This window comes from Triticum aestivum, chromosome 7B (genome assembly GCF_018294505.1).
Source record: "Triticum aestivum cultivar Chinese Spring chromosome 7B, IWGSC CS RefSeq v2.1, whole genome shotgun sequence".
Classification (NCBI taxonomy): Eukaryota; Viridiplantae; Streptophyta; class Magnoliopsida; order Poales; family Poaceae; genus Triticum; species Triticum aestivum.
In genome coordinates, this window is record NC_057813.1 from 197,878,027 (window position 1) to 197,903,982 (window position 25,956).

General features: G+C 41.9%; 1 protein-coding gene and 1 pseudogene across 2 annotated transcripts; one reads left to right on the forward strand and one right to left on the reverse strand.

Annotated features, from left to right (window-relative positions):
• Positions 1-418: 418 nt before the first annotated feature.
• On the reverse strand, positions 419-1,414 carry LOC123157827 (protein MAIN-LIKE 1-like; annotated as a pseudogene).
• Positions 1,415-14,942: 13,528 nt separating this feature from the next.
• Positions 14,943-18,706, forward strand: LOC123157064 (plant intracellular Ras-group-related LRR protein 4). Of its 2 annotated transcripts, none has more exons than XM_044575303.1 (5): positions 14,943-15,251; positions 15,413-16,248; positions 16,858-17,771; positions 17,868-18,019; positions 18,460-18,706. In XM_044575303.1, the coding sequence occupies exons 2-4, from the start codon at positions 15,609-15,611 to the stop codon at positions 18,015-18,017; spliced, it is 1,704 nt and encodes a 567-aa protein (XP_044431238.1). In that variant the 5' UTR covers positions 14,943-15,251; positions 15,413-15,608; the 3' UTR covers positions 18,018-18,019; positions 18,460-18,706. The 2 variants fall into 2 exon arrangements, with proteins under 2 accessions (XP_044431238.1, XP_044431239.1); XM_044575304.1 differs by having other exon boundaries at positions 14,948-15,247.
• Positions 18,707-25,956: the final 7,250 nt, after the last annotated feature.

Sequence of the window (25,956 nt, forward strand, 5' to 3'; positions counted from 1 at the left end):
CTAACCCAGGTATGGTTCATGTTGTCGAGGCGTATGGGCAAAAACAATGATTCGCAACAGAAAGACGGTTCGAGTCTTTGGTCGTGCATTTTGGGAATTCAAGAAATGCATTAGGACTTTCGAACATTGTCGGCGATCATCTCCATCGATGGCACCTTCTTGACTGGTCAATACAAGGGCATTCTCTTGGTTGCAATCGGGATTGATGCCAATAATCGGTCGGTTCCTTTAGCTTTTTCTTTGGTTGAGGTGGAGAACAATGTTAACTGGGTGTGGTTTTTGAGAACCAAGATATTACTAGCTCAAAGGGAAATTTGTGTCATATCGGATCGCCATCCTGGAATTCTTTAATGCGATGGACATTGACATTCCCGGGCATGCTCTGTTGCACCATCGATGGTGCATGAGGCATTTTTGTTCAAACTTCTATAGGGCATGTGGGCTTAAGGAGCTGGCCGACGATCTTTCGGGCGTCCAACTGGCAGGCGTTCCCAACTCCATATCGATAGTAGGAGCATACAACCACTAGTTCTGCCGTCTTTTGAGGACCTATGACAAGCATCTTCCAACTGCACGTAAAGGAAAACATGGTTCAGTTAAGGCCAAGGTTGCATGGTTATGTAGAAACACACTAAAAATGAACAACTGGTTACCTGTCGATACAAGTACGCCAGTGCCGCCGAACCCCAGCTCCATTGGTTGTTGAAGGCGATCAACACCTTCAGCCACATCCATTCAGCATGCATGCCACCGCGTCAGCAAAGAGAGTCCTAGAGATACCGTACCACATGTACACACGAGCATACGTCTAGATCACATCATCATTAGGGTCCTCAGGGCAATGCCCAAAGTTCGCTACAGTCCACGTGTAAGGAGCACCGGCTGTGACTCTTTCTTTCTTGTCTCCAACTGTTGATGCCTCTTCAAGAGCCATACCAATAAGATCCTCCATCTGTTGTCTCCACCCCTCAGAATCAGTGCTCATACAAAGAGGTTTCCCCTCAATAGGAAATGCGGTGATCATGGAAACATCCTCAAGTGTCACGGTCATTTCCCCGGTCTGGAGATGGAAATTGTGCGTCTCCGGCCTCCACCGATCAATAAGAGAGATGATTCCTGCAAACCTGAGGTTGGGCATTGACCGACTGACCAACTGAATGAACGGAAGGAGTCCTACCATCTCGATGTACGACGTGTACCGCTCATCGTATGGCATGACACTCGACAATGCCCCGTGAGACCGAATCTTCAGAGGTAAAAGCTTCTGCAAACAAGCAAGTCAGACTATTAAGGCATGTCTATTTGAACTAAACACATATTACAAAATACCAACTATGATGATTATTACCTCCTTCACCGACATCCTATAGGTCCGGTGTTCAACATCATAGTAATCGAAAAGAAGCCACACCATCCTATATATTTCAAACATATATAACCATGTGAATATCTCATACAAATGCCATAACAGAATGTTGTATGTGAGAATGTGATTTTTCTAAAAACAAATACACATAATGGTCAAATAACATAAGAGCCAAATATGTTCCTAAGATGAACAAATATTGAAACGAGTACACATAAGAGCCTAATACCATATCACACTCAATCTTTAATTTGAACAACACAATCTACTATAATACACATAAGTTTCTAATACTACATAGTATTTGGTTCTAAGAAAATGTACCTAGTAAATTCCCCTCATTGAATACTATACAAATATTAATGCTACACATCAAACAATCTTTTCATTCTTCCATAGCAATTTCAAAATCCAATAGGATTTAGGTTCTCACCAAAACATGGACAAAGATGACAAATAAGATGGAACTTTTGGATGGAAAGTAAGGGATTGGAGGAGAATACCTTAGGAGATGTTTTGAGGATCAAATTGAAGGAAATATGCCCTAGAGGCAATAATAAAGTTGTTATTTTATATTTCCTTATTCATGCTAGAATTGTATTGATCGAAAACTTAAATACATGTGTGAATACATAAAAAAATATTGTGTCCCTAGCAAGCCTCTACTAGACTAGCTCATTGATCAGAGAGGGTTAAGGTTTCCTAACCATAGACATGTGTTGTCATTTGATAACGGGGTCACATCATTAGGAGAATGATGTGATGGACAAGACCCATCCGTTAGCTTAGCTTATTGATCGTTCAGTTTATTGCTATTGCTTTCTTGATGACAAATACTGAAGGAATACCTTGTGTGCTATCAAACATCACAACGCAAGCTATCAAACATGGCAACGTAACTGGGTGATCATAAAGATGCTCTACAGGTATCTTCGAAGTTGTTTGTTGAGTTGGCATAGATCGAGATTGGGATTTGTCACTCCGAGTATCGGAGAGGTATCTCTGGGCCCTCTCGGTAATACACATCATAATAAGCCTTGCAAGCAAATGACTAATGAGTTAGTTATGAGATGATGTATTACGGAGCGAGTAAAGAGACTTGCCGGTAACGAGATTGAACTAGGTATGAAGATATCGATGATTGAATCCCGGGCAAACATACCGATGGACAAAGGGAATTACGTATGTTGTCATAAGGTTTGACCGATAAAGATCTTCGTAGAATATGTAGGAGCCAATATGGGCATCCAAGTTACGCTATTGGTTATTGACCGGAGAGGTGTCTCGGTCATGTCTACATAGTTCTCAAACTCGTAGGGTCCGCACGCTTAACGTCCGTTGACGATATAGTGTTATATGAGTTATATGATTTGGTGACCGAATGTTGTTCGGAATCCCGGATAAGATCACGGTCATGACCAGGAGCTCCGTAATGGTCCGGAGGTAAATATTGATATATAGGATGATGATATTCGGACACCGGAAGAGTTTTGGAGTGCACCGGGTAGTCATTGGATCGCTGGAAGGGGTTTCGGGCACCCCCGGTAGGTGTATGGGCCTAATAATGGGCCAAGGGAGGGAGAGACCAGCCCACAAGGGGGCTGGCGTGCCCCTCTCCCTGGCCGCCAGCTGTAGGGAAGGAAAAGGGGAGGGCTAGCCTCACCTGCCTTCCCCTCCTTATGGGAGAAAGGAAAGGGGGGGGGGACGCCACCATCCCCTGCCTTTCCCCGCTCACCTAGAAAGGAAAGGGGGCGTGGCTTGGGGAAGACCCCAAGTAGGATTTGGCCTACTTGGGGCGCCTCCTTGGCTGCTCCTCCCTCCCCCCACCTATATATATTTGGGAGGGGGCGCCACACATAACCACGACAATCTCTTAGCCATGTGCGGCGCCCCCCTCCACAGTATCGTCCCTTGGTCATATTTTTGTAATGCTTAGGCGAAGCCCTGCGGAGATAGCATCACCATCACCGTCACCACGTTGTAGTGCTACCAGAACTCATCCACTACTTTGCCATCTTGCTGGATCAAGAAGGCGAGGACGTCACCGAGCAGAACATGTGTTGAACGCGGATGTGTCATACGTTCGTTACTCGGTCAGTTGGATCGCGAAGAAGTTCGACTACATCAACCGCGTTGCTTCCTCTTACGGTCTACGAGGGTACGTAGACACACTCTCCCCTCTCGTTGCTATGCATCTCCTTGATAGATTTTGAGTGTGCGTAGAGTTTTTTTTGTTTTCCATGCAACTTTCCCAATAGTGGCATCCGACACTGATGGAAATATGCCCTAGAGGCAATAATAAAGTTATTTTTTTTATTCATGATAAATTTTTATTATTCATGCTAGAATTGTATTGACCGAAAACTTAAATACATGTGTGAATACATAAACAGATACCATGTCCCTAGTGAGCCTCTACTAGAATAGCTCGTTGATCAGAGATGGTGAAGGTTTCCTAACCATAGACATGAGTTGTCACTTGATGATGGGATCACATCATTAGGAGAATGGTGTGATGGACAAGATCCATCCATTAGCTTAGCATATGATCGTTCAGTTTATTGCTTCTACTTTCTTAATGCCAAATACATGTTTCTTCGACCATGAGATCATGCAACTCCCGGATACTAGAGGAATACCTTTTGTGCTATCATATGTCACCACGTAACTAGGTGATCATAAATATGCTCTAGGGTATCTCCGAAGGTATTTCTTGAGTTGGCGTGAATCGAGATTGGGATTTTTCACTCCATATGACAGAGAGGTATCTCCGGGCCCTCTCGGTAATACACATCACAAGAAGCTTGCAAGCAAAGTGACTAAGTAGTTAGTTGCAAGATGATGTATTACGAAACGAGTAAAGAGACTTGCTGGTAACGAGATTGAACTAGGTATAGAGATACCGACGATCGAATCTCGGGCAAGTAACATACCGACAGACAAAGGGAATTACGTATGTTGTCATAAAGGTTCAATCTACAAAAGATCTTCGTGGAATATGTAGGAATCAATATGGGCATCCAGGTCCAGCTATTGGTTATTGACTGGAGAGGTGCGTAGATGATATGCACGAGGAGAACACAAAGAGTTGTGGGCGGTGATAGTCATACTACTTACCACCAACATCTTATTTTGATTCGACGGTATTGTGGGATGAAGCGGCCCGGACCAGCCTTACATGTCCATGCACATGAGAGCGGTTCCACCGACTGACATGCAACTAATTTTACATAAAGGTGGCTGGCGGGTATCTGTTTCTCCTACCTTAATTGAATCGAATTTGACTATGGGCGATCATTAAAGAAGGTTAAAACCGCAAACTTGATGAATCACCGTTGTGGTTTTTCCGTAGGTTAGAACAGTTCTTGCTAGAAGCCCGTAGCAGCCACGTAAAACTTGCAACAACAAAGTAGAGGACATCTAACTTGTTTTTGCAGAGCATGTTGTGATGTGATATGGTCAAGACGTGATGTAATATATGTTGATGTATGAGATGATCATGTTTTGTAATATCGACAATCGGCATGAGCCTTAGGGTTGTCTCTTTATTGTATGAAGTGCAAACGCCATGTAATTGCTTTACTTTATCCCTATGCATTAGCAATAGTTGTTGAAGCAATAGTTGGCGAGACAACCCTGACGCAACAATGGAGATCAAGGTGCCGAGCCGGTGACGATGGAAATCATGATGATGCTTTGGAGATGGAGATCAAAAGCACAAGATGATGATGGCCATATCATGTCACATATTTTGATTGCATGTGATGTCTATCCTTTATGCATTTTATTTTGCTTAGAACGACAGTAGCATTATTAAATGATCCCTTCACTAAATTTCAAGATAAAAGTGTTCTCGCCGAGTATGCACCATTGTCAAAGTTCATCGTTTCAAAGCACCTCGTGATGATCGGGTGTGATAGACTCTACGTTCATATACAACGGGTGTAAGACAATTTTGCACATGCAGAATACTTGGGTTAAACTTGACGAGCCTAGCATGTACAGACATGGTCGTGGAACACTAGAGACCAAAAGGTCGAACGTGAGTCATATAGTAGATATGATCAACATAGAGATGTTCACCATTGATGACTACCCCATCTCACGTGATGATCGGACATGGGTTAGTTGATTTGGATCATGTATCACTTAGAGAACTTGAGGTATGTTTATTTAAGTGGGAGTTCATTAGTAATTTGATGAATTGAACTTAATTTATCATGAACTTAGTCTTATAGTTTTGCATATCTATGTTATAGATCAATGGCCCGAGCTACCGTTCCCCTAAATATTAATGCGTTTCTAGAGAAAGCTAAGTTGAAAGATGATGGTAGCAACTACATGACTGGGTCCGTAACTTGAGATTATCCTCATTGATACACAAAAGAATTATGCCCTTGATGTACTGCTAGGCGACAGACCTGCTGCAGGAGCTACTGCAGATGTTATGAACGTTTGGCAAACTCGATCTGATGACTACTCGATAGTTCAGTGTGCCATGCTTTACGGCTTAGAACCGGGACTTCAAAGACGTTTTGAACGTCATGAGCATATGAGATGTTCCAAGAGTTGAAGTTAATATTTCAAGCAAATGCCCGGGTTGAGAGATATGAAGTCTCCAACAAGTTCTATAGTTGCAAGATGGAGGATAACAGTTCAGTCAGTGAACACATACTCAAAATGTCTGGGTATCATAATCACTTGACTCGGCTGGGAGTTGATCTTCTAGTTGATAGTGTTATTGACAGAGTTCTTCAATCACTACCACCAAGCTACAAAGGCTTCATGATGAACTATAATATGCAAGGGATGAACAAAACGATTCCTGAGCTCTTCGCAATGCTTAAGGCCGCGAATGTAGAAATCAAGAAGGAGCATCAAGTGTCGATGGTTAACAAGACCACTAGTTTCAATAAAAAGGGCAAGGGAAAGAAAGGGAACTTTAAGAAGAATGACAAGCAAGTTTCCACTCCCGGGAAGAAGCCCAAAGCTGGACCCAAGCCTGAAACTGAGTGCTTCTACTGCAAAGGGAATGGTCGCTGGAAGCGGAACTGCCCCACATACTTGGCGGACAAGAAGGATGGCAAAGTGAAGAAAGGTATATTTGATATACATGTTATTGATGTGTACCTTACTAATGCTTGTAGTAGCGCCTGGGTATTTGATACTGCTTCGGTTGCTCATATTTGTAACTCGAAACAAGAGCTACGGAATAAACGAAGATTGGCTCAGGACGAGGTGATGATGCGCGTCGGGAATGGTTCCAAGGTCGATGAGACCGCCGTCGGCACGCTACCTCTATATCTACCTTCGGGATTAGTTTTAGACCTCAATAATTGTCATTTGGTGCCCGTGTTGAGCATGGACATTATATCTGGATCTTATTTATTGTGAGACGGTTATTCATTTAAATCATAGAATAATGGTTGTTCTATTTATATGAGTAATATCTTTTATGGTCATGCACCCTTGATGAATGGTCTATTCTTGTTGAATCTCGATCGTAATGATACACATATTCATAATATTGATGCCAAAAGATGCGAAGTTGATAATGATAGTGCAACATATTTGTGGCACTGCCATTTAGGTCATATTGATGTAAAGCGCATGAAGAAACTCCATGCAGATGGACTTTTGGAATCACTTATTATGAACCATTTGATACTTGAGAACCATGCCTCATGGGCAAGATGACTAAAACTCCATTCTCTGGAACAATGGAGCGAGCTAATGACTTATTGGAAATAATACATACCGACGTACGGTCCGATGAGTGTTGAAGCACGCGGTGGGTATCGTTATTTTCTGACTCTTCACAGATGATTTGAGTAGGTATGGGTATATCTACTTGATGAAACACAAGTTTGAAACATTAGAAAAGTTCAGAGAATTTCAGAGTGAAGTGGAGAATAATCGTAACAAGAAAATAAAGTTTCTACGATATGATTGCAGAGGCGTATATTTGAGTTACATGTTTGGCCTTCATTTAAAACAATGAGGAATTGTTTCACAACTCACGCCACCTGGAACCCCACAATGTAATGGCGTGTCCGAACGTCGTAATCATACTTTATTAGATATGGTGCATTCTATGATGTCTCTTACCGATTTACCACTATTGTTTTGGGGTTATGCATTAGAGATAGACGCATTCACATTAAATAGGGCACCGTCTAAATCTATTGAGATGACACCATATGAATTGTGGTTTGGCAAGAAACCTAAGCTGTCGTTTCTTAAAGTTTGGGGATGCGATGCTTATGTCAAAAGGCTCCAGCCTGATAAGCTCAAACCTAAATCGGCAACGAGAGGGGAGTGTATCTTCATACCCTTGAAGATTGCTAAGCGGAAGCGTTTATCAACGCGGTTGATGTAGTCGTACGTCTTCACGGCCCGACCGATCAAGCACCGAAACTACGGCACCTCCGAGTTCTAGCACACGTTCAGCTCGATGATGTCCCTCGAACTCCGATCCAGCCGAGTGTCGAGGGAGAGTTCCGTCAGCACGACGGCGTGGTGACGATCTTGATGTTCTACCGTCGCAGGGCTTCGCCTAAGCACCGCTACGATATTATCGAGGTGGACTATGGTGGAGGGGGGCACCGCACACGGCTAAGAGATCCAAGGGATCAATTGTTGTGTCTTTGGTGCTAGCCCTGCCCCTCTATTTATATGTTGAGCCCCGGGGTCGAAACTTGGAGCAAAAGCCTCCTCAAAGTCGGTTTTTCCCGAAAGGCAAGAGTCCCACTCGGACTCCAGGACCAAACGCCACAATCCTTGGCGTCTGGCCCAGACGCCATGGGCCTCGGCGTCTGGCCCAGGGCCAGACGCCAGGGTCTCCGGCGTTTGGCCCCCTGGCCTCCGCAAAACTCCTTTTGCACCGACCTAAAGCCTCATGGGCTTGACCCCTTGGCCTAACCATATCATCCAATATATGAATCTTTACGTCTCGACCATTTCGAGACTCCTCGTCATGTCCCCGATCTCATCCGGGACTCCGAACTCCTTCGGTACATCAAAACATGTAAACTCATAATATAACTGTCATCGTAACCTTAAGCGTGCGGACCCTACGGGTTCGAGAACAATGTAGACATGACCGAGACACGTCTCCGGTCAATAACCAATAGCGGGACCTGGATGCCCATATTGGCTCCTACATATTCTACGAAGATCTTTTATCGGTCAGACCGCATAACAACATACGTTGTTCCCTTTGTCATCGGTATGTTACTTGCCCGAGATTCGATCGTCGGTATCCAATACCTAGTTCAATCTCGTTACCGGCAAGTCTCTTTACTCGTTCCGTAATACATCATCTCACAACTAACATATTAGTTGTAATGCTTGCAAGGCTTATGTGATGTGTATTACCGAGAGGGCCCAGAGATACCTCTCCGACAATCGGAGTGACAAATCCTAATCTCGAAATACGCCAACCCAACATCGACCATTGGAGACACCTGTAGTACTCCTTTATAATCACCCAGTTACGTTGTGACGTTTGGTAGTACCCAAAGTGTTCCTCCGGTAAACGGGAGTTGCATAATCTCATAGTCATAGGAACATGTATAAGTCATGAAGAAAGCAATAGCAACATACTAAACGATCGGGTGCTAAGCTAATGGAATGGGTCATGTCAATCAGATCATTCTACTAATGATGTGACCTCGTTAATAAAATAACAACTCATTGTTCATGGTTAGGAAACATAACCATCTTTGATTAACGAGCTAGTCAAGTAGAGGCATACTAGTGACACTTTGTTTGTCTATATATTCACACATGTATTATGTTTCCGGTAAATACAATTCTAGCATGAATAAAAATCATTTATCATGATTATAAGGAAATAAATAATAACTTTATTATTGCCTCTAGGGCATATTTCCTTCAGTATTTACAAGAAAGTGAGTGGGAGATGTGTAGCATTTCTGATATTATATGTCGATGAAATATTATTGATTGGAAATGATATAGAATTTCTGGATAGCATAAAAGGATACTTGAATAAGAATTTTTCAATGAAAGACCTCGGTAAACCTGCTTACATATTGGGCATCAAGATCTATAGGGATAGATCGAGACACTTAATAGGACTTTGACAAAGCACATAACTTCACAAAGTTTTGAAGAAGTTCAAAATGGATCAGTCAAAGAAAGGGTTCGTGCCTGTGTTACAAGGTGTGGAGTTGAGTTAGACTTAAAGCCCGACCACTGCAGAAGATAGAGAGAAAATGAAAGTCATTCCCTATGCCTCAGCCATAAGTTCTGTCATGTATGCTATGTTGTGTACCAGACCTGATGTGTGTCTTGCCATAAGTTTGGCAGGGAGGTACCAAAGTAATCCAAGAGTGGATCACTGGACAGCGGTCAAGAACATCCTCAAGTACCTGAAAAGGACCAAGGATATGTTTCTTGTTTATGGAGGTGAAGAGCTCGTCGTAAATAGTTACGTCGATGCTAGCTTCGACACTGATCCGGATGACTCTAAGTCACAAACCGGATACGTATTTATATTGAATGGTGGAGCTGTCAGTTGGCACAGTTCCAAGCAAAGCGTCGTGGCAGAATCTATGTGTGAAGCGGAGTACATAGCTGCTTCGGAAGTAGCGCATAAAGGAGTTTGGATGAAGGAGTTCATATCCGATCTGGGAGGTAATACCCAGTGCATCGGGTCCAATGAAAATCTTTTGTGACAACACTGGAGCAATTGCCTTGGCGAAGGAATCCAGGTTTCACAAGAGAACCAAACACATCAAGAGATGCTTCAACTCCATTCGTGAAAAGGTCAAGGATGGAGACATAGAGATTTGCAAAATACATACAGATCTGAATGTAGCAAACCCGTTGACTAAGCCTCTTCCGTGAGCAAAACATGATCATCACCAAGCCTCCATGGGTGTTAGATTCATTACAATGTAATCCAGATTATTGAATCTAGTGTAAGTGGGAGACTGAAGGAAATATGCCCTAGAGGCAATAATAAAGTTGTTATTTTATATTTCGTTATTCATGATAAAGGTTTATTATTCATGCTAGAATTGTATTGATCGGAAACTTAAATACATGTGTGAATACATAAACAAATACTGTGTCCCTAGTAAGCCTCTACTAGACTAGCTCGTTGATCAAAGATGGCTAAGGTTTCCTAACCATAGACATGTGTTGTCATTTGATAACGGATCACATCATTAGAGAATGATGTGATGGACAAGACCCATCCGTTAGCTTAGCATATTGATCGTTCAGTTTATTGCTATTGCTTTCTTGATGAGGAATACATATTCCTTCGACTATGAGATTATGCAAATCCCGGATACTAGAGGAATACCTTGTGTGCTATAAAACGTCACAACGTAACTGGGTGATCATAAAGATGCTATATAGGTATCTCCGAAGTTATTTGTTGAGTTGGCATCGAGATTGGGATTTGTCACTCCGAGTATCGAAGAGGTATCTCTGGGCCCTCTCGGTAATACAAGGGGGCTGGCGCGCCCCTCTCCCTAGTCGATGTCGCTAGGGAAGGAAGGGTGCGCCACCCTCCCCTGCCTTTCCTCGCGCACCCAGAAAGGAAAGGGGGGCGCGGCTTGGGGAAGACCCCAAGTAGGATTCGGCCTACTTGGGGCACCTCCTTGGATGCTCCTCCCTCCCCCCCACCTATATATATGTGTGTGGAAGGGGGCGCCACACATAACCACGACAATCTCTTAGCCGTGTGCGACGCCCCCATCCACGATATCGTCTCTCGGTCATATTTTCGTAGTGCTTAGGCGAAGCCCTACGGGGATAGTATCACCATCACCATCACCATGCTGTTGTGCTGCCGGAACTCGTCTACTACTTTGCAATCTTGCTGGATCAAGAAGGCGAGGACGTCACTAAGCTGAACGTGTGTTGAACGCGGAGGTGTCAATCAGTTGGATCGCGAAGAAGTTCGACTACATCAACCGCGTTACTAAACACTTCCGCTTATGGTCTACGATGGTACGTAGACGCACTCTCCCCTCTCATTTCTATGCATATCCTTGATGGATCTTGCGTGTGCATAGAAAAAATTGTTTTCCATGCAACATTTCCAAGACAAATCCCCACCAAATTCCTTCAAATTTTGTAGATCTGAGAGAGAGATTTGAGAGGCCATAAGAACCCTAGCCGCCAACCCCCTCTTTGTTCGTGGATATGGGGAAAATGAGGTGTGGGTCGGGGGGATGGCAGGCCCGCAGCGGCTGTATAAGTGACCATCAGTGCCTTTGGCCTAGGCGCCGCACTATGTTCTGTAGCGCCTGTCGGCTGGGCACTGCACTGCCAGGTGTGGGGCCGGGCCTAGCCCCGGGGTGCCATACTGGCCAGGCATGCAACGCCTGTCAATAAGGCATTGCTTTGTAGAGTGCAACACCTGGTTGTCGGGCGCTGCACAAAATGGTCAGCTCGGTGAATTTATTTCACCGATGGTGCACTTTGTGAAATACTTTCGTCCACAGGTCAATTTTGTCGATTTTCGCAAGGTGGAACAAATATCATGTGTTGACTGTTTGAGCATACTTCCTTTAGCTCCTGTGCGCTTGGTTTCAGGCTACGCTTACGGTCGATGGGAGCTACAGCCGAGTCTAAAACATAAGAACTCAAAAGTGTAAGAACAGAAAATAAACATTACTCTATCTATTTCAAAATTCTAGTTTGAAGTAAAACCATGACAATAATTTTGAAATGGCGGGAATAATTAAGATGTCGGACTAAAACAACGTCAAAACAAAAAAACGACGTTTGGATGTCACGTAGGGAATACACAGGAACCATGGACACAAAAAGAAGAGGTGTGACCTCATGTTTGTTGTCTTTTGAATTCCTATGGAATAGCCCATTGACATGAATCTCAAGGGAAAACAACCTCATGCGGCTCTCACTTACCCACTTTACTTTATCTCCCTTCTTCTCGCTTCACTTTGAGAGTCGCCAGGTTCCTCTCCCTCTCATCTTTGGTGGCCTCATTTATTGGAGTGAAGATGAGTTAGCAGGTTGGTTTGGTTTTGCCTGAGGATTTGGTTGTTATGTTGGCCTAGAGCTTTGCATCGGCAATTGTAGACAACATGTGGATGTCGTTATCGTGCTCCACTGGTCATCCTCCATGGTGGAGGCCTAGGGTAGGGAGCGGATCTGATGAAGGATACCTTAATAAGCTCTTTGCACGAGATCGAGCTGGGGTTGCCCCTTCTCCATTCTTCCTTTGTCGTCATGGTGATGGATGGGGACATGATGAGTGGCTTGAGCTCGGCTCACTCATATGATGTGTGGTATCGCCGGGTCTGTTGAAGAACCTGGAGCAACTATTACTGCTACTTGAGCAGAACATCAGTGATGCCCGTGGAGGAGCTGCGAAGCTTGTCGGTGGTGTCTTCTTCGAGGATATTTGGCACTATCCCGCCCCTTCATTGACTCTTTAGTCGAAAGGCGGCCTCCTAGATCTTCGTTGCCTAGTCATGATGCCAAAAGAGAGGCAGCTTCGCCTTAGCTTCGAAATATGCATCCTAAGCTTTCTTCAAGCATTCGTGCATGAGGTGGAGGTGGTGCAGTAGCGATCTCATTGCCCCTTGTGGTTTGTCCTTGATGGCGGTGGAATTGGCTCAGCGCTCAAGCCTACCATTGCAGGACTACATTGCAGTTTGGATGTTGCTTTTGGGACCCTTCTTGCAATGTTTATGGACCTAATTGTGAATTCAATTTTTTCGGGGGGAGGGGTTTGTTGAATGTGTTGTATCGTGTTGCCTTTAGTTAAGGTGGCTCTGGGCCCTTTGAGACCCTTCTCTTGGATGTGTCATATTGTGTTGCTTTTAGTGAAGGTGACTCTCGACCTTCGACCCTTCTCTTGGATGTGTTGTATTGTGTTGCTTTTTAGTTAAGGCGGCTCTGGGCCCTTCGAGACCTTCTCTTGGATGTGTTGTATTGTGTTGCTCTTTAGCTAAGGCGGCTATAGGCCCTTCACAAGGCCCTTCTCTTGGATGTGTTGTATTGTGTTGCTCTTTAGTTAAGGCGACTCTAGGCCCATTCAAAACCCTTCTCTTGGATGTGTCGTATTGTGTATTCTTTAGTTAAGGCGGCTCTAGGTCCTTCGAGACACTTCTCTTGGATGTGTTGTATTTTGTTGATTTTTAGTTAAGGCGGTTCTGGACCCTTCAAGACGCTTCTCTTGGATGTGTTGTATTTTGTTGCTTTTTAGTTAAGGCGGCTCTGGGCCCTTCGACGCTTCTCATGGATGTGTTGTATTTTGTTGCCTTTTAGTTAAGGCGGCTCTGGGCCCTTCGAAACGCTTCTTTTGGATGTGCTGTATTTTGTTGTTTTTAATTAAGGCGGCTCTGGACCCTTCGAAACGCTTCTCCTGGGTGTGCTGTATTTTGTTGTTTTTAGTTAAGGCGGTTCTGGGCCTTTCGAGACGCTTCTCTTGAATTTGTTGTATTTTGTTGCTTTTTAGTTAATGCGGCTCTGGGCCTTTCGTGACCCTTCTACTGAATGTGTTGTATTGTGTTCCTTTTTAGTTAAGGAGGTTGTGGGCCCTTCAAAACCATTTTTTTGGATGTGTTATATTGTGTTGCTTTTTAGTTAAGATGGCTCCGGGCCCTTCGAGATCCTTCTGGTGTTAAAAACATCCGCTCTAGCTAGCTCTAGCTATAGAATGAATATTGTTGATATTTGTTCTCGAAACTACCTTTTAGTTGTGTAGTTTATTATTTTTCTCTTGGATAATTAGAGAGGTGAATGAGGGATAAATGGACAAAAAAGAATCCTCACCCTTAGTTAAGAGATGACATGATGAGCAGGAGATAAGACATTTTCCTTCCTTGTACGAGATGTCTTCTCTTATTCACACATTTTTAGTTTAATTTTAATCACTTTATAATTTTAGGATCTCGTAACATTAAATGCTAGAGACCACCTAAAAAACATCAATTGCCATAGATAACACTAAAAGATATTTTATAGCATTTATTATTATTTTCTCTAGATGGTGTGGAATACTAAAAAGGAACACAATACAACACATAAAGTATGAGAACAGTCAGTTAACAAAACAATGATATAAACCAATCAAAGCTATTAATGCTGCGTAACTTGTGCAGGAAAGTTTTACCGCATGGTGAAGCTACATCGGCGGGTTCGTTTTTTTCTCTTTTCGAGTGAATGGCGGGTTCTGTTATGGAAGCTCTGGCACGCGAATGTGAGATTACCGATCCGGTTTTGTGACGTGTGCGCTGGTTCTGAGCACTGATAATTGCAGCTTACCATGTCGCGTAACCGCCACTAGTAAAAAAAATCAGCATGGGATATTTTACCTTAAAACAAGGCGTACGACACGGGTGTTAATCGGCGCATCTGAAACCCAGAGGTACGAGCAGCCAAATCAACCAAAGGATCGATCAAAAGCCGCTCGCTTTTCGCTTTTCTCTTCAATTTCTCCCCAAGGGAAATCATGGGGGCAAATGAAGTGAAGTGGATCGAGTCGGGTGGTATAATAATGCCGAGATAGGCATAGGATAGCGCGCAGCAGCAGTAGCAGCCCCCCCCCCCCCCCCCCCCCCCCCCCCCCCCCCCCCCTCTTTCTCTCATTCTCTCTCTCATCCCCAGGCCAGAGGCAGGCTCCAATGGAGGCCACGGCAACGTGAAGAGTGGAGTTGGAGTTGTACTGCCCATTTCCCCAACCCCAGTGAGAGAACCACCTCCACCCCCAAGAAACCAGGGCCACGCCAAGAACAACCCACGGCGCCCAGCTCGGTGCCCAATTCCCCGATCCCGCCACCGCCCACCGCGCGTGTTCGGCCGGCGAGTTCTTCTTGGCCTGGGTCGTTTCGTCTGTCCGTCGGTCGGAGCTCGGAAGGCAGGCAGGTAGGTAGGTCTCCATTGTGATCTGGGAATTTGCCGGCCTCGCCTTGTTGGATTTGGTTTACCGGGGCGTCCGCGAGAAAGTTGCGCGCTCTCCCTCTGCTTTTTCTCGCGGGGGGTCCAAGCTTTGATCTGCGTCACACACCTGTTGTTCTTCTTATCCTCAAGGCATCCGAGCTGGAGGAGGGAGGGGCAGGCGGGCAGCGGACCACGGGCGGCACGTGACGAGCAGTTGGCGGTGGCGAGAAAGAGCAGCGACGAGGGGCGGGCGCGCACATAAAGAGCAGGCGCCTTCGGGGAGGAGATCTGAATTCTTGGGCTTTTGGGTGGAGCACCGCGCGCAGAGAGAGAAAGGCCGATAGGAATGGAGGCGGCGGCGGCGTTCGGCACGTTGGAGGGTGTGGTGGGGGAGATCACGCGGCTGCACCGCTCGCTGCCGGCGCGGCCGACGCTGGACGACGTGGAGGCAGCGGAGGCGCTCGCGCGCGCCGCCGACCGGGAGGAGCGGGCGCGCCTCGACGCCGTCGAGGCGCTGCGGAGGTCGCCGCTCGTGCCCGAGGAGCTCTTCTACGTCGCCCAGGAGATGCACCGCGCGCTCGCCGGCTTCCAGTGCCGGGAGCAGAAGCGCGACGCCACGCGGATCCTCGAGCTCGACGCGCTGCACGCCCTCTTCGACGACCTCATCCAGCGGGCGTCCCAGTGCCTGCCGTCCACCTCCACCGGCGCCGCGCCGCGCATCACCTCCACCGGCGGTGCTGCCTCCTCCTCGTCGGCCTCATCAGCGGGGCCGTTGCCTGCTGCGGGCCGCTCCTCTTTGGTCACCAACGGCTTCAGTGCGGAGAGGACTGTGGGCACGAGCATGGGGCGTGTCTCCATGGATGACAGCTACGTCAAGAAGGCCAAGGCGCCAATGTGGGACGGCGGAGTCGTGGCAGCGAGTCCACGTAAGCCGGGAGGAACTGTTTCCGCAAACTCCGCGGCGGTTCGACTGGATGACAGTTATGGTGAGCCTTTTCTACTTTTTAAGCTTGCTTTATATGCCAAAATTGTGCTGAAATTGAGTGTTTAGGTGCATCGTCATGCAAGTTATTACTCCCTCCGTTCCTAAATATTTGTCTTTTTAGAGATTTCAAATGGACACCACATAGGGATGTATATAGACATATTTTAGAGGGTAGATTCATTCATTTTGCTCCGTATGTAGTAACTTGTTGAAATCTCTAAAAAGACAAATATTTAGGAACAGAGGGAGTATGTGTTTATATATGAGTTAAAATTAAACTGGAAAAACTTGTGTTGTTCTTCAGATAAGTATCGGACGCAATTGGAAGTTTCTTAGTTATCGACCAACCGATGTTTTGTAAATGGAAATTAATTGAACCCTCTCTATGTTGGAGCTGGAATTATGTGCATATCAATTTCGTTAAAAAATATGTGCATATTGATTGATTGGTTGGTTGGAAGTTTCTTAGTTATCGACCAATCGATACTTTGTAAATGGAAATGAATTCAACCCTGTCTATATTGGAGCTGGAATTATGTGCATGCTGATTTCTTTCAAAAGAAAGTGCATGTTTATTGATGGGTTGATTGGTTGATGATTTGGTTTGCAGGAGATGATAAGGAGAAAATGAGCCTCATTAAGCTAGCTAGCATGATTGAAGTGGCTGCGAAGAAAGGCGCTCGGGAACTCAACTTCAAAGGAAAACTCATGGCCCAGATTGAGTGGATACCTGATTCAATTGGAAAGCTCACTGGGCTTGTTACCCTTGATATTTCGGAGAATCGGCTTGTGGCTTTGCCACCAACAATCGGGAAGCTTTCTTCTTTGACCAAGCTGGATCTTCATGCTAATCGAATAGCTCAACTCCCTGATTCGGTTGGGGATCTTCGCAGCTTGATTTGCCTCGATCTGAGGGGAAATCAGCTTACATCACTGCCCTCTAGTATTGGGAGGTTGGCGAATCTTGAGGAGCTTGACGTGGGTGCAAACCATATTGTCTCACTACCTGATTCAGTAGGAAGCCTCACACGATTGAAGAAGTTACTGGTCGAGACAAATGACCTTGATGAGCTGCCTTACACAATAGGTCATTGTGTTTCACTGGTGGAATTGCAGGCAGGCTATAATCACCTGAAGGCTCTTCCAGAGGCTGTTGGGAAGCTAGAATCTCTAGAGATCCTCTCTGTGAGGTACAACAATATCAGGAGTCTTCCAACTACAATGGCATCTCTCACTAAGCTGAAGGAGGTCGATGCTAGCTTCAATGAGCTTGAGTCGATTCCAGAGAACTTTTGCTTTGTCACTTCTCTTGTTAAACTGAATGTCGGGAACAACTTTGCTGACATGCAATCCCTGCCTCGCTCTATTGGCAACCTTGAGATGCTGGAGGAGTTGGATATAAGCAATAATCAGATTAGGGTGCTTCCAGATTCTTTTGGAATGCTGCAGCATCTCCGTGTGCTTCGTGCGGAAGAGAATCCTCTACAGGTGCCACCAAGGGAGAGAGCTTTAAAGGGAGCTCAGGTGATTCTAGCTAACTCTCCTTTATTTTCGATTATCCACCGTGGATGATACGTAGTTTAGTGACTGGTATTAACTTATTCTTGTCATGTTTTGTAGGCTGCCGTCCAGTACATGGCTGAATATGCTGCCAAGAAAACTACAAAGCCACAGCCAGCGAAGGCAAAGAAGAATTGGGCTCAGTTCTGCTTTTTCTCCAGGCCCAACAAAAGAAAGCATGACCGGATAGACACTGACATGATCGATTGAAGGTAGGTGAAGAATTCCAGAAATGTTTTCTTTGTTTACTGCATCAGAAATGTTTATATTGTGATGGACCCGGTGCTTCCCCTTCGACAATGGTCGATGGTGCAGGTTTCCTGTTGTAGAATGAAGATGGTTAGATTACATCAGATTTATTCATAAGAATAATTAGATACTTCAGAGATGGTTACTCTCGTTTGCGCTAGGGATAAGCATTCTTTGGCACACATCTTCCTTGTCATGCTGTGGCGGAGAAAGGACTAACCCTCTGAATATCCGTACTTGGGAGAAAAACAAGCCATTATCCATAAGAAGAATAATTAGATACGACCACTGAAATCAAAATTAATGTTATTTATTGATTTTGTTCCGATGACTTCGGAGATCAATTTGTTCTTCTTTACTGCTGTGTACTTTCTAAGGTTCTAAGATGCAATGTAACGTGCAGGATGCCAGGTGGTGCGTGGCTTATCCACCTTATGCCCGTGGCTCGGAGAAATTTGTGGTGAAATGAGTAAAGTCGACGATCAGGACATGGTAGTTTCTCTTCGTGTTGTTTATAGTTTTTTTTTTTGGCGGGAACTTGTTTGTATCTGTCACTGGTTTTATGCGTTCTGAATGAATGGTGGTTCTTCCAACTAGGGTTTGATTGTACCGTGTTGCTGGAGGCAATGAGGAACGAAACATTTTTTGCATGCCTTGTTTCCTTTTATTTGTATGAAGCCCAGATTTGAGTTGTCGTAGCCGGTGATTTAACCGAGCCTAATGGATTACAAGTGTTCCATTTCAAAGAAAAAGAAAAGAAAAAAAGAAGAGGCTCCAGCGGCTAGCTGAGCAATACCGTTTAAAAGGAACAAAAACAAATCCTGATAGATTTTGAACAGAAATATTTTAAAGGAGATTGATCGGGCCGGGCCCTGATTGATTTGCCGTGGGCGGGAAAAATTGACAAAAGAGGAAGTGAAATTGATTGGAATTTTGAAGTACATCTTCGGCATGCATGTCACCCTCATGTATCCATGCAAGTTGGTCACACTGAATGTGGCCAGCGAGCCGATCTCATCTGAACAAACAGATCGCTGTCAGGGAACATCGGTTACTGTCCGCCGAACGGTGAAAGCAACGTACGTCTTCATGGAGCGGAGGAGGATGGGAGGCCTTGCAGGTGCAGCACGTCTTTATGCTCCCAATCAGGTTTGGTCCCAGCATAATCTGGCATTGATGCCATTTCCTTGTTCCCAACCGGCGTGAACCGTTTGGAATGCTATAAAAATGTTCATGTCTCCGATTGGATTGTACGTAGAGACCTATGAATATTGTCAGTGGCGGCTTCAGGAATTTGCAACCGGATATTCATGTGTATTTATTTTGCCAAAATCATTGCTGTTTTTCAAAAATTGCCAGTCACTCTTATGCCAAAATTAACACAGTTTTGTAAAAATCATAGGTATTCATATGAAGACCCAAGATACCCCTAGCGCCGCCCCTGAATATTGGGATTCTAAATATGATCTTCAGGTTAATGTTAAGGACTTCTTTGGATCGAATGAATTCGAAAGCGTACGATAGGAAAGATGCATGACAAAGTGTTACCTATAGTAGAATCCTATAGGGTTTTTGAACATGAATTCTGCAATGCGTGCCTATGAACGGTGCAGAGAAAAACAAACACAATTTTTTAGTATCCTATTAGGGTTTTTCAACATGAATTTTGCAATATGTGCCTTTGAATGCCGCAGACAAAAACAAACACATAAATTTTACAGGACTGAGGAGAAAGGATAGAAGAGAGGGTAGAGAGAAATAGTGTGGAAGTGCATAGGACTTCTCACAGAATTAAACAAATTAAGGTTTAAGCTCGTGTAAGATTAGTATAGAATGAGCGCATATAAGGAACCCAATACTACGCTTTCATAGAAAAACAAAATAGGATTCAAATTCTATGAAACTCATTTAACCCAAAGACAACGAGGCCTAAAATTGCTTGGAGAACTCCAAAACAAGACGAGTCTCCCTCTTTCTCCCTCACACACACACGTCAAGTTATTTCCCGGATGTTAAACATTTCTTACAATATTCAAGTATAATACATCCAAATAACATATTTGTAAAAAATTGTGTTTCTCTGCAACAGTAAACTCATGGGGCTCGAAGACTGTTTCAGGCCCATTTACAGTTGTGAGCCTGTCTTTTTTTTCTTGAATTTTTAAATGTGTTAAAAGAAATATAATATTTAGCAGTTTTAGAAAATGTATTATATATATTACAGAAAATTAAAAAAATCACAATCATGCTTATATGAAAAGTGTCATTACGTATTCAAACAAATATTCACTACAGAGTTATAATTATACATAAAAATTTATATAAAAAAATATGGCCACGTATTTCATAAAAATCAACGGGTATTTGTAAAATATTCACTCCATATTTAAAATTTATTCATTGCATATTTATGAAATTTTTATCTCATATTTGAAAATGTTCATAGCATATTTACAAAAAATTAATCCAATATTGAAATATTTATCATGTGTCTAAAAAAAGGTTTTTCACATATTTGTAATCTGTTCATCCCATTGTAAAACAGTCCTTCACGTGTTATAAAGAAGTTTGTATGTATTGAAAGATATGTTTTTAAAAAAATATTTATTTTATAAATCTCGAAACTATATCCCCGTTTAATTTTTATTCAATTCTAATACACTGTCATTCTCGTCTGGAACAAAGAGTAACTCTTCCTTCACTGTCAGCACGAAGACGCACTCTTCCTTCATGTCATGGACGAAGAGCTTCTTTTCCTCCCCGTTGCGGAGGAAGAGATGTCATAGTTCTCCTGGTGGATGAAGAGGGGTCTTCGGTCTGACCTGCATGGAAAGAGGCTGTCCATTCCTACAGTCAACATGCATCCACACAGATCATCTCTGATGCATCGCAACTCCTTTGTTCGAACCCTCCTTGCCAGAAGGACCACATCGATGGAGAATCGATGCAAATAAACATGAGCTCAAACATTGCATTCAGAAGGACGAATTTAACTGTTCAATCTACACCGATCGACCCAAGCCTGCATCGCGCTCAAAGTTTTTTTTTAATTACACAAACATTTTTTTCCAATCTAAACCGACTTGGGCAAGCCTACCTTGTGTAATTTAAAATTTTAAAAACATCACAAATATATTTTTGAAATGGGTGAACATTTTCTTGGATGGTACTAAACATTTTTAAATTACACCAACATTTTTTACCTTGAATAATTAAAAAAATCATGACCATATCTTTGAAATGCGTGAATATTTTTAAAGTTGATGAACATATTACATTTATAATTACACCAAAAAAATTTACCTTGAAAATTTTAAAAAAATCATGACCATATCTTTGAAATGTGTGAACATTTTTAAATGTCATGAACATATTACATCTTTAAAAATTTCCGCCATGATGAATGATTTTAAAAACATCAAGGTAAAAAATGTTCGCACAGCACGAACGTTCTTTTAAATGCATGATAAATGATTTTAAAAACTTAAGTAAATAAAGTTTTGGAAAATATGTATTTTGATTTTTTTTGAAAAATGATAAAAATTAAAAAAAGATTGAAATGAAATCAATGGAGGTAACATACCAGTAGTGGGCCAGCCCACAACCTTCTCGAGTATGCGGGGCTATTTTTCACTTAACGCGAGATGGAAGAAGCTCTCGCCGGAAGCGCCTACAGTAACGACCCAGCCCATTAGTACCTTCTCAAGCATGCGGGAGTTATATTTTGCTTCAGGCAAGACGGAAAAAGCTCTCACCTGAAGCATCTTCAGTAACGGGCTAGCCCCTTAGCGCACACTTAAAAAATGGAAGAAAAAGGGAGACCCGGGATCTAACCCAGGTCTCCTGGATGGTTGGTAACGATGCTAGGCACTAAGTGGCGAGTTTGTGGTAAAAACAGCAAGGCACGACCTACTTGAGGTAAAAGAGCCAGTTTTCCCACTGGTTTTGTTGTTGTTTTTGTCCTTTCACCGGTTTTCTTTGTTTCTTTCTATATTTATATTGGTTTTTTATTTTATTTTATTTTTCTTTATTTTTTCAGTTTCATTTGTTTCTTTCTTGGTTTTCTCTGGATTTTTTCTTTTCTTTCTATTTCCTTTGATTTTGTTTGTTTCTTTCTCGTATTTTTGGTTTTCTCTCAGATTTCACTATTTTTCTATGCACATTTTGGTATATATATCTAGTAAATATTTGTAATACACGTTTAACATTTTTCAAATACAATATCAACCATTTTTTAATACCTGGTCAAAAAAATTTGATATACATATAAAATTTTTCAAATTTTTGATTAACATTTTTCAAATACAAGATTAACCCTTTCTGAATACATGATCAAAATTTTATATATAGACATTTTGCCTTTTTTCAATTCTTGATTAAGATATTTTAAATACAAGTTTAACATTTTTTATAACCATACAAGGTAGAGATTTTTTGAATAAATGGTGAACATTTTCCCATACATATTTAACATTTTTCACACTCTTGATTCATTTTTTAAAATACAAGATTAAAATTTTAAGAATAGATGGTCATCACTTTTTGTATAAATATTTAACGAATTTTAAATGCTTGATTAATATTTTTCAAATACTTGTTTAATATTTTTGATAAATGCTCGATTAACATTTCTTAAATACATGCTCAACTTTGTCAGACATATTTTTTATACATTGTTGGTATAAATTATAAATATTTTCTATATACACAATTTAAAAAATTCAAATGATTGGTTAACATTTCTTCAGATTTTAAATGTAAAGTATTGTTTGTAATATATTTATTTACAACATTTAGAAGTGTAAAACAAAAGTAAAAATAGAAGAAGCAAAAAACGAAACAAAAAACGTGAAAAAACGAGATTGTGGCTCCCGCGTGCCTGGGCCGGCCCATCTTGCAAATGCCTTCACGCGAGAGTCTCCCTATGTAGTTGAATTTCTTTTATAATATCAACTACACTTTAGAAGAGACATTATTTTCATAACATTATTTTCGTAACATAACATTATTTTCATAACATTTTTTTTGTAGTGACTACTCTTTCGGGCGCCCCTATGTAGTTGAATTTCTTTTAAAGAGTAGTTGATATTATAAAAATAATGTTATGTGTGATTCAAAGAATTGCTTTGTGCCATTAAAAATATATGTTGATTTAAAAAAACAGTTCACCCTTTTCAAAGTTACGTTAAAAAATAATTATATAATGTACTCCCTCCGTTCCTAAATATTTATCTTTCTAGAGATTTCAACAAGTGACTACATACGAAGCAAATGAGTGAATCTACATCCTAAAATATGTCTATATACATCCATATATATGTGGTAGTCCATTTGAAATCTCTAAAAAGACAAATATTTAGAAACGGAGGGAGTAGTAAATGCAAAATAACTATAAAATATGTTTCATACCATTCATAAAAAAATCAGCGTGTACTTTGAAAATGTTTAACACGTATTTGAAAATTGTTCCTCTTGTATATGGAAAACGTACACCGTGTATGAATTTTTGTCAACATGTGTTGAACCCCCCCCCCCCCCCACCCCCCACCCCAAGGAAACATGTGAATACCAAAGGAAAAGGAAAAAAAAACCCAAAGAAAACGGATGCAAAATAATAGAAAAACTGACAAAGATAAGCACAACAGAAAAACATAATTGCGCGACAGCTATAATACTGGGCTGGCCAAGTAACACTGCGCGAGAGGCGAAACCTACTTATGTCTCACAACCGGTGAGAAATAGTTCCTATGCCTTGCTACAAGCTGACGTAGCCTTGATACCATTGGGCTGGCCAAGCAACACTGCATGAGCGGTCCTACTCTCTATTTTTCGCGATGGCGGCGTGATTTTGATTTTTATTGGCTAGGCCCAAACCTTGATACCATTTTCTTTTCTTCTCTTCTCTTCTCTTCTCTTCTTTACCAGTCCATTTCGAACCAAACATGATAAAAGACCTTGTTTCTCAAAAAAGGAAGATAAACGACCCCGCAAAAAAGACAAGAAAAAAAAAGCTATGCTGGAACTAAAACCACGATCATAATTATAGAATGGAGGGAGTATTTATCTGTTTATGCGAGAGATAGTAGCTCCGCCTGCCTACATGGAGCCGATAGTGGGCCGGCCTTAACCATGTGGCTTCATCACGTAGACATCACACAAATTTTATCTTATTTACTTTTATTTATGGCTTAAAATACTAAATACACATATTAGAAAAATCAGTTTAGTTCAATTTTAAAAAGGTGTTCATTGCATAAAAAAAGTCCATGCAGTGTAAAAAAATGTTTGCTCAAGTTTTAGAAAATGTATATTTAACAAAATGTTCACTCATTTGAAACAAATGTACATGATTTTTAAAACGTATGTTTATTTTAAAAATGTTCACCCATTTTCAAAGTTATGTTTGTGATATTTTATAAATTTTTTATATAATGTAGAAAATGCCGCATAGTTTTTTTTCCTTCTAATTCATGAAAAATAACATGTATTGAAAAATGTTTAGCTAGTTTTAAAGTGTCAATGAAAAATGTACAATGTGTATGAACAAAGTACACAAACATATATTTAGAAAAACAAAGCTCATCATATATTTGAAAATTTTAAACATGTATTAAAAATAGTTCCTCATATTAAAAAATATGTATGGAAAAATTAGACATTTATTAACAAAAAACCAAAGAAAAATGTGGAAACAAAAGAAAATAAGATAAAAGGAAAAAGCATAGAAAACCGATGCAAAACAGTGAAAACCAATTAAAAAAAGCACAATGAAAAGAATATCACGCAACAACTATAATACTGTGCTATCCCAGCAGTGTCGCGCCAAAGGCGAGACCTACTTATGTCTCGGGACCGGCGAGAAATAGCTCCTGCGCCTTCTTGCTACACGCCAGGCGTAGCCGCGCCCCAGAGAGCAACCCACTCTCTGTTCTTCACTATGATGGTATGGTTTTGATTTTCACGGGTTAGGCCTGAACCTAGATACCATTTTATTATAATCTATTCTTTCCTCGTCTATTTTGAACCAAGCAAAACAAAAGACTGCGTCTCCCAAGAAAAAAGCAAGATAAAGGGCCCCTCAAAAAAGAGAAGAAGATAAAAGTTTGAAAATTCCAAGCACTTTGTTTAACTAGTAAATGTGCATGCAATGTACGTTAATCTTAGATGGTATATTAATTGCATGAAGATATAGGTAAGATATTTATGGGTGTTAATTGTGTGATTAGTGTTGCTGATAATATTTGGTATGATATTAATTGTATACTAAGCATGATGAGCGCTCAACGATGGTGCAATACAGGTAGTTGAATTAACCTGATTCGATGGCCGACATTAGTTGGATATGCCCCTTAGAGTCCTTTTATATTGGTATAGACTAGCAAAAGAGCATGTACTTTGCAACGGTAGAAAAAAAATCATACTCCCCTAACCCAATGACCATGACTCAAGACCTAATAAGTCCACGTCCTTTATTTTAACACATAACATCCCATCTGTTTTGCCATTTTTCCTCCTTCCCACCCTCGCACACGGTGCCCATAATGCTCCCTCAATCACAATGTGTTTGAATGTTGTTAATCCTAAGACGTCTCTCTCTCGACATAAGATGAAAAATCTAATTTCTTCTGTGAGGTTTTGGTGAGGCATGCATCTGTGATTATAGATAGTTTCTTTTGTCTTGAATCCTAGTTTTGCTGTGGTGTTCATTTTCAATCCGGATGGCTTGAAAAAAATATGGATCATGCGTTATTAATTAAGCTTGCATCCTAAATAGTATTTTAAAAATGGTTAACATGTAAATAACATCAGATTCAGATTCTACCCATTTTTCTAATCAAATTCCATATATAACATGGTAAAACAATATTTGATACATACCGTGGGTTAATTAACCTAAATG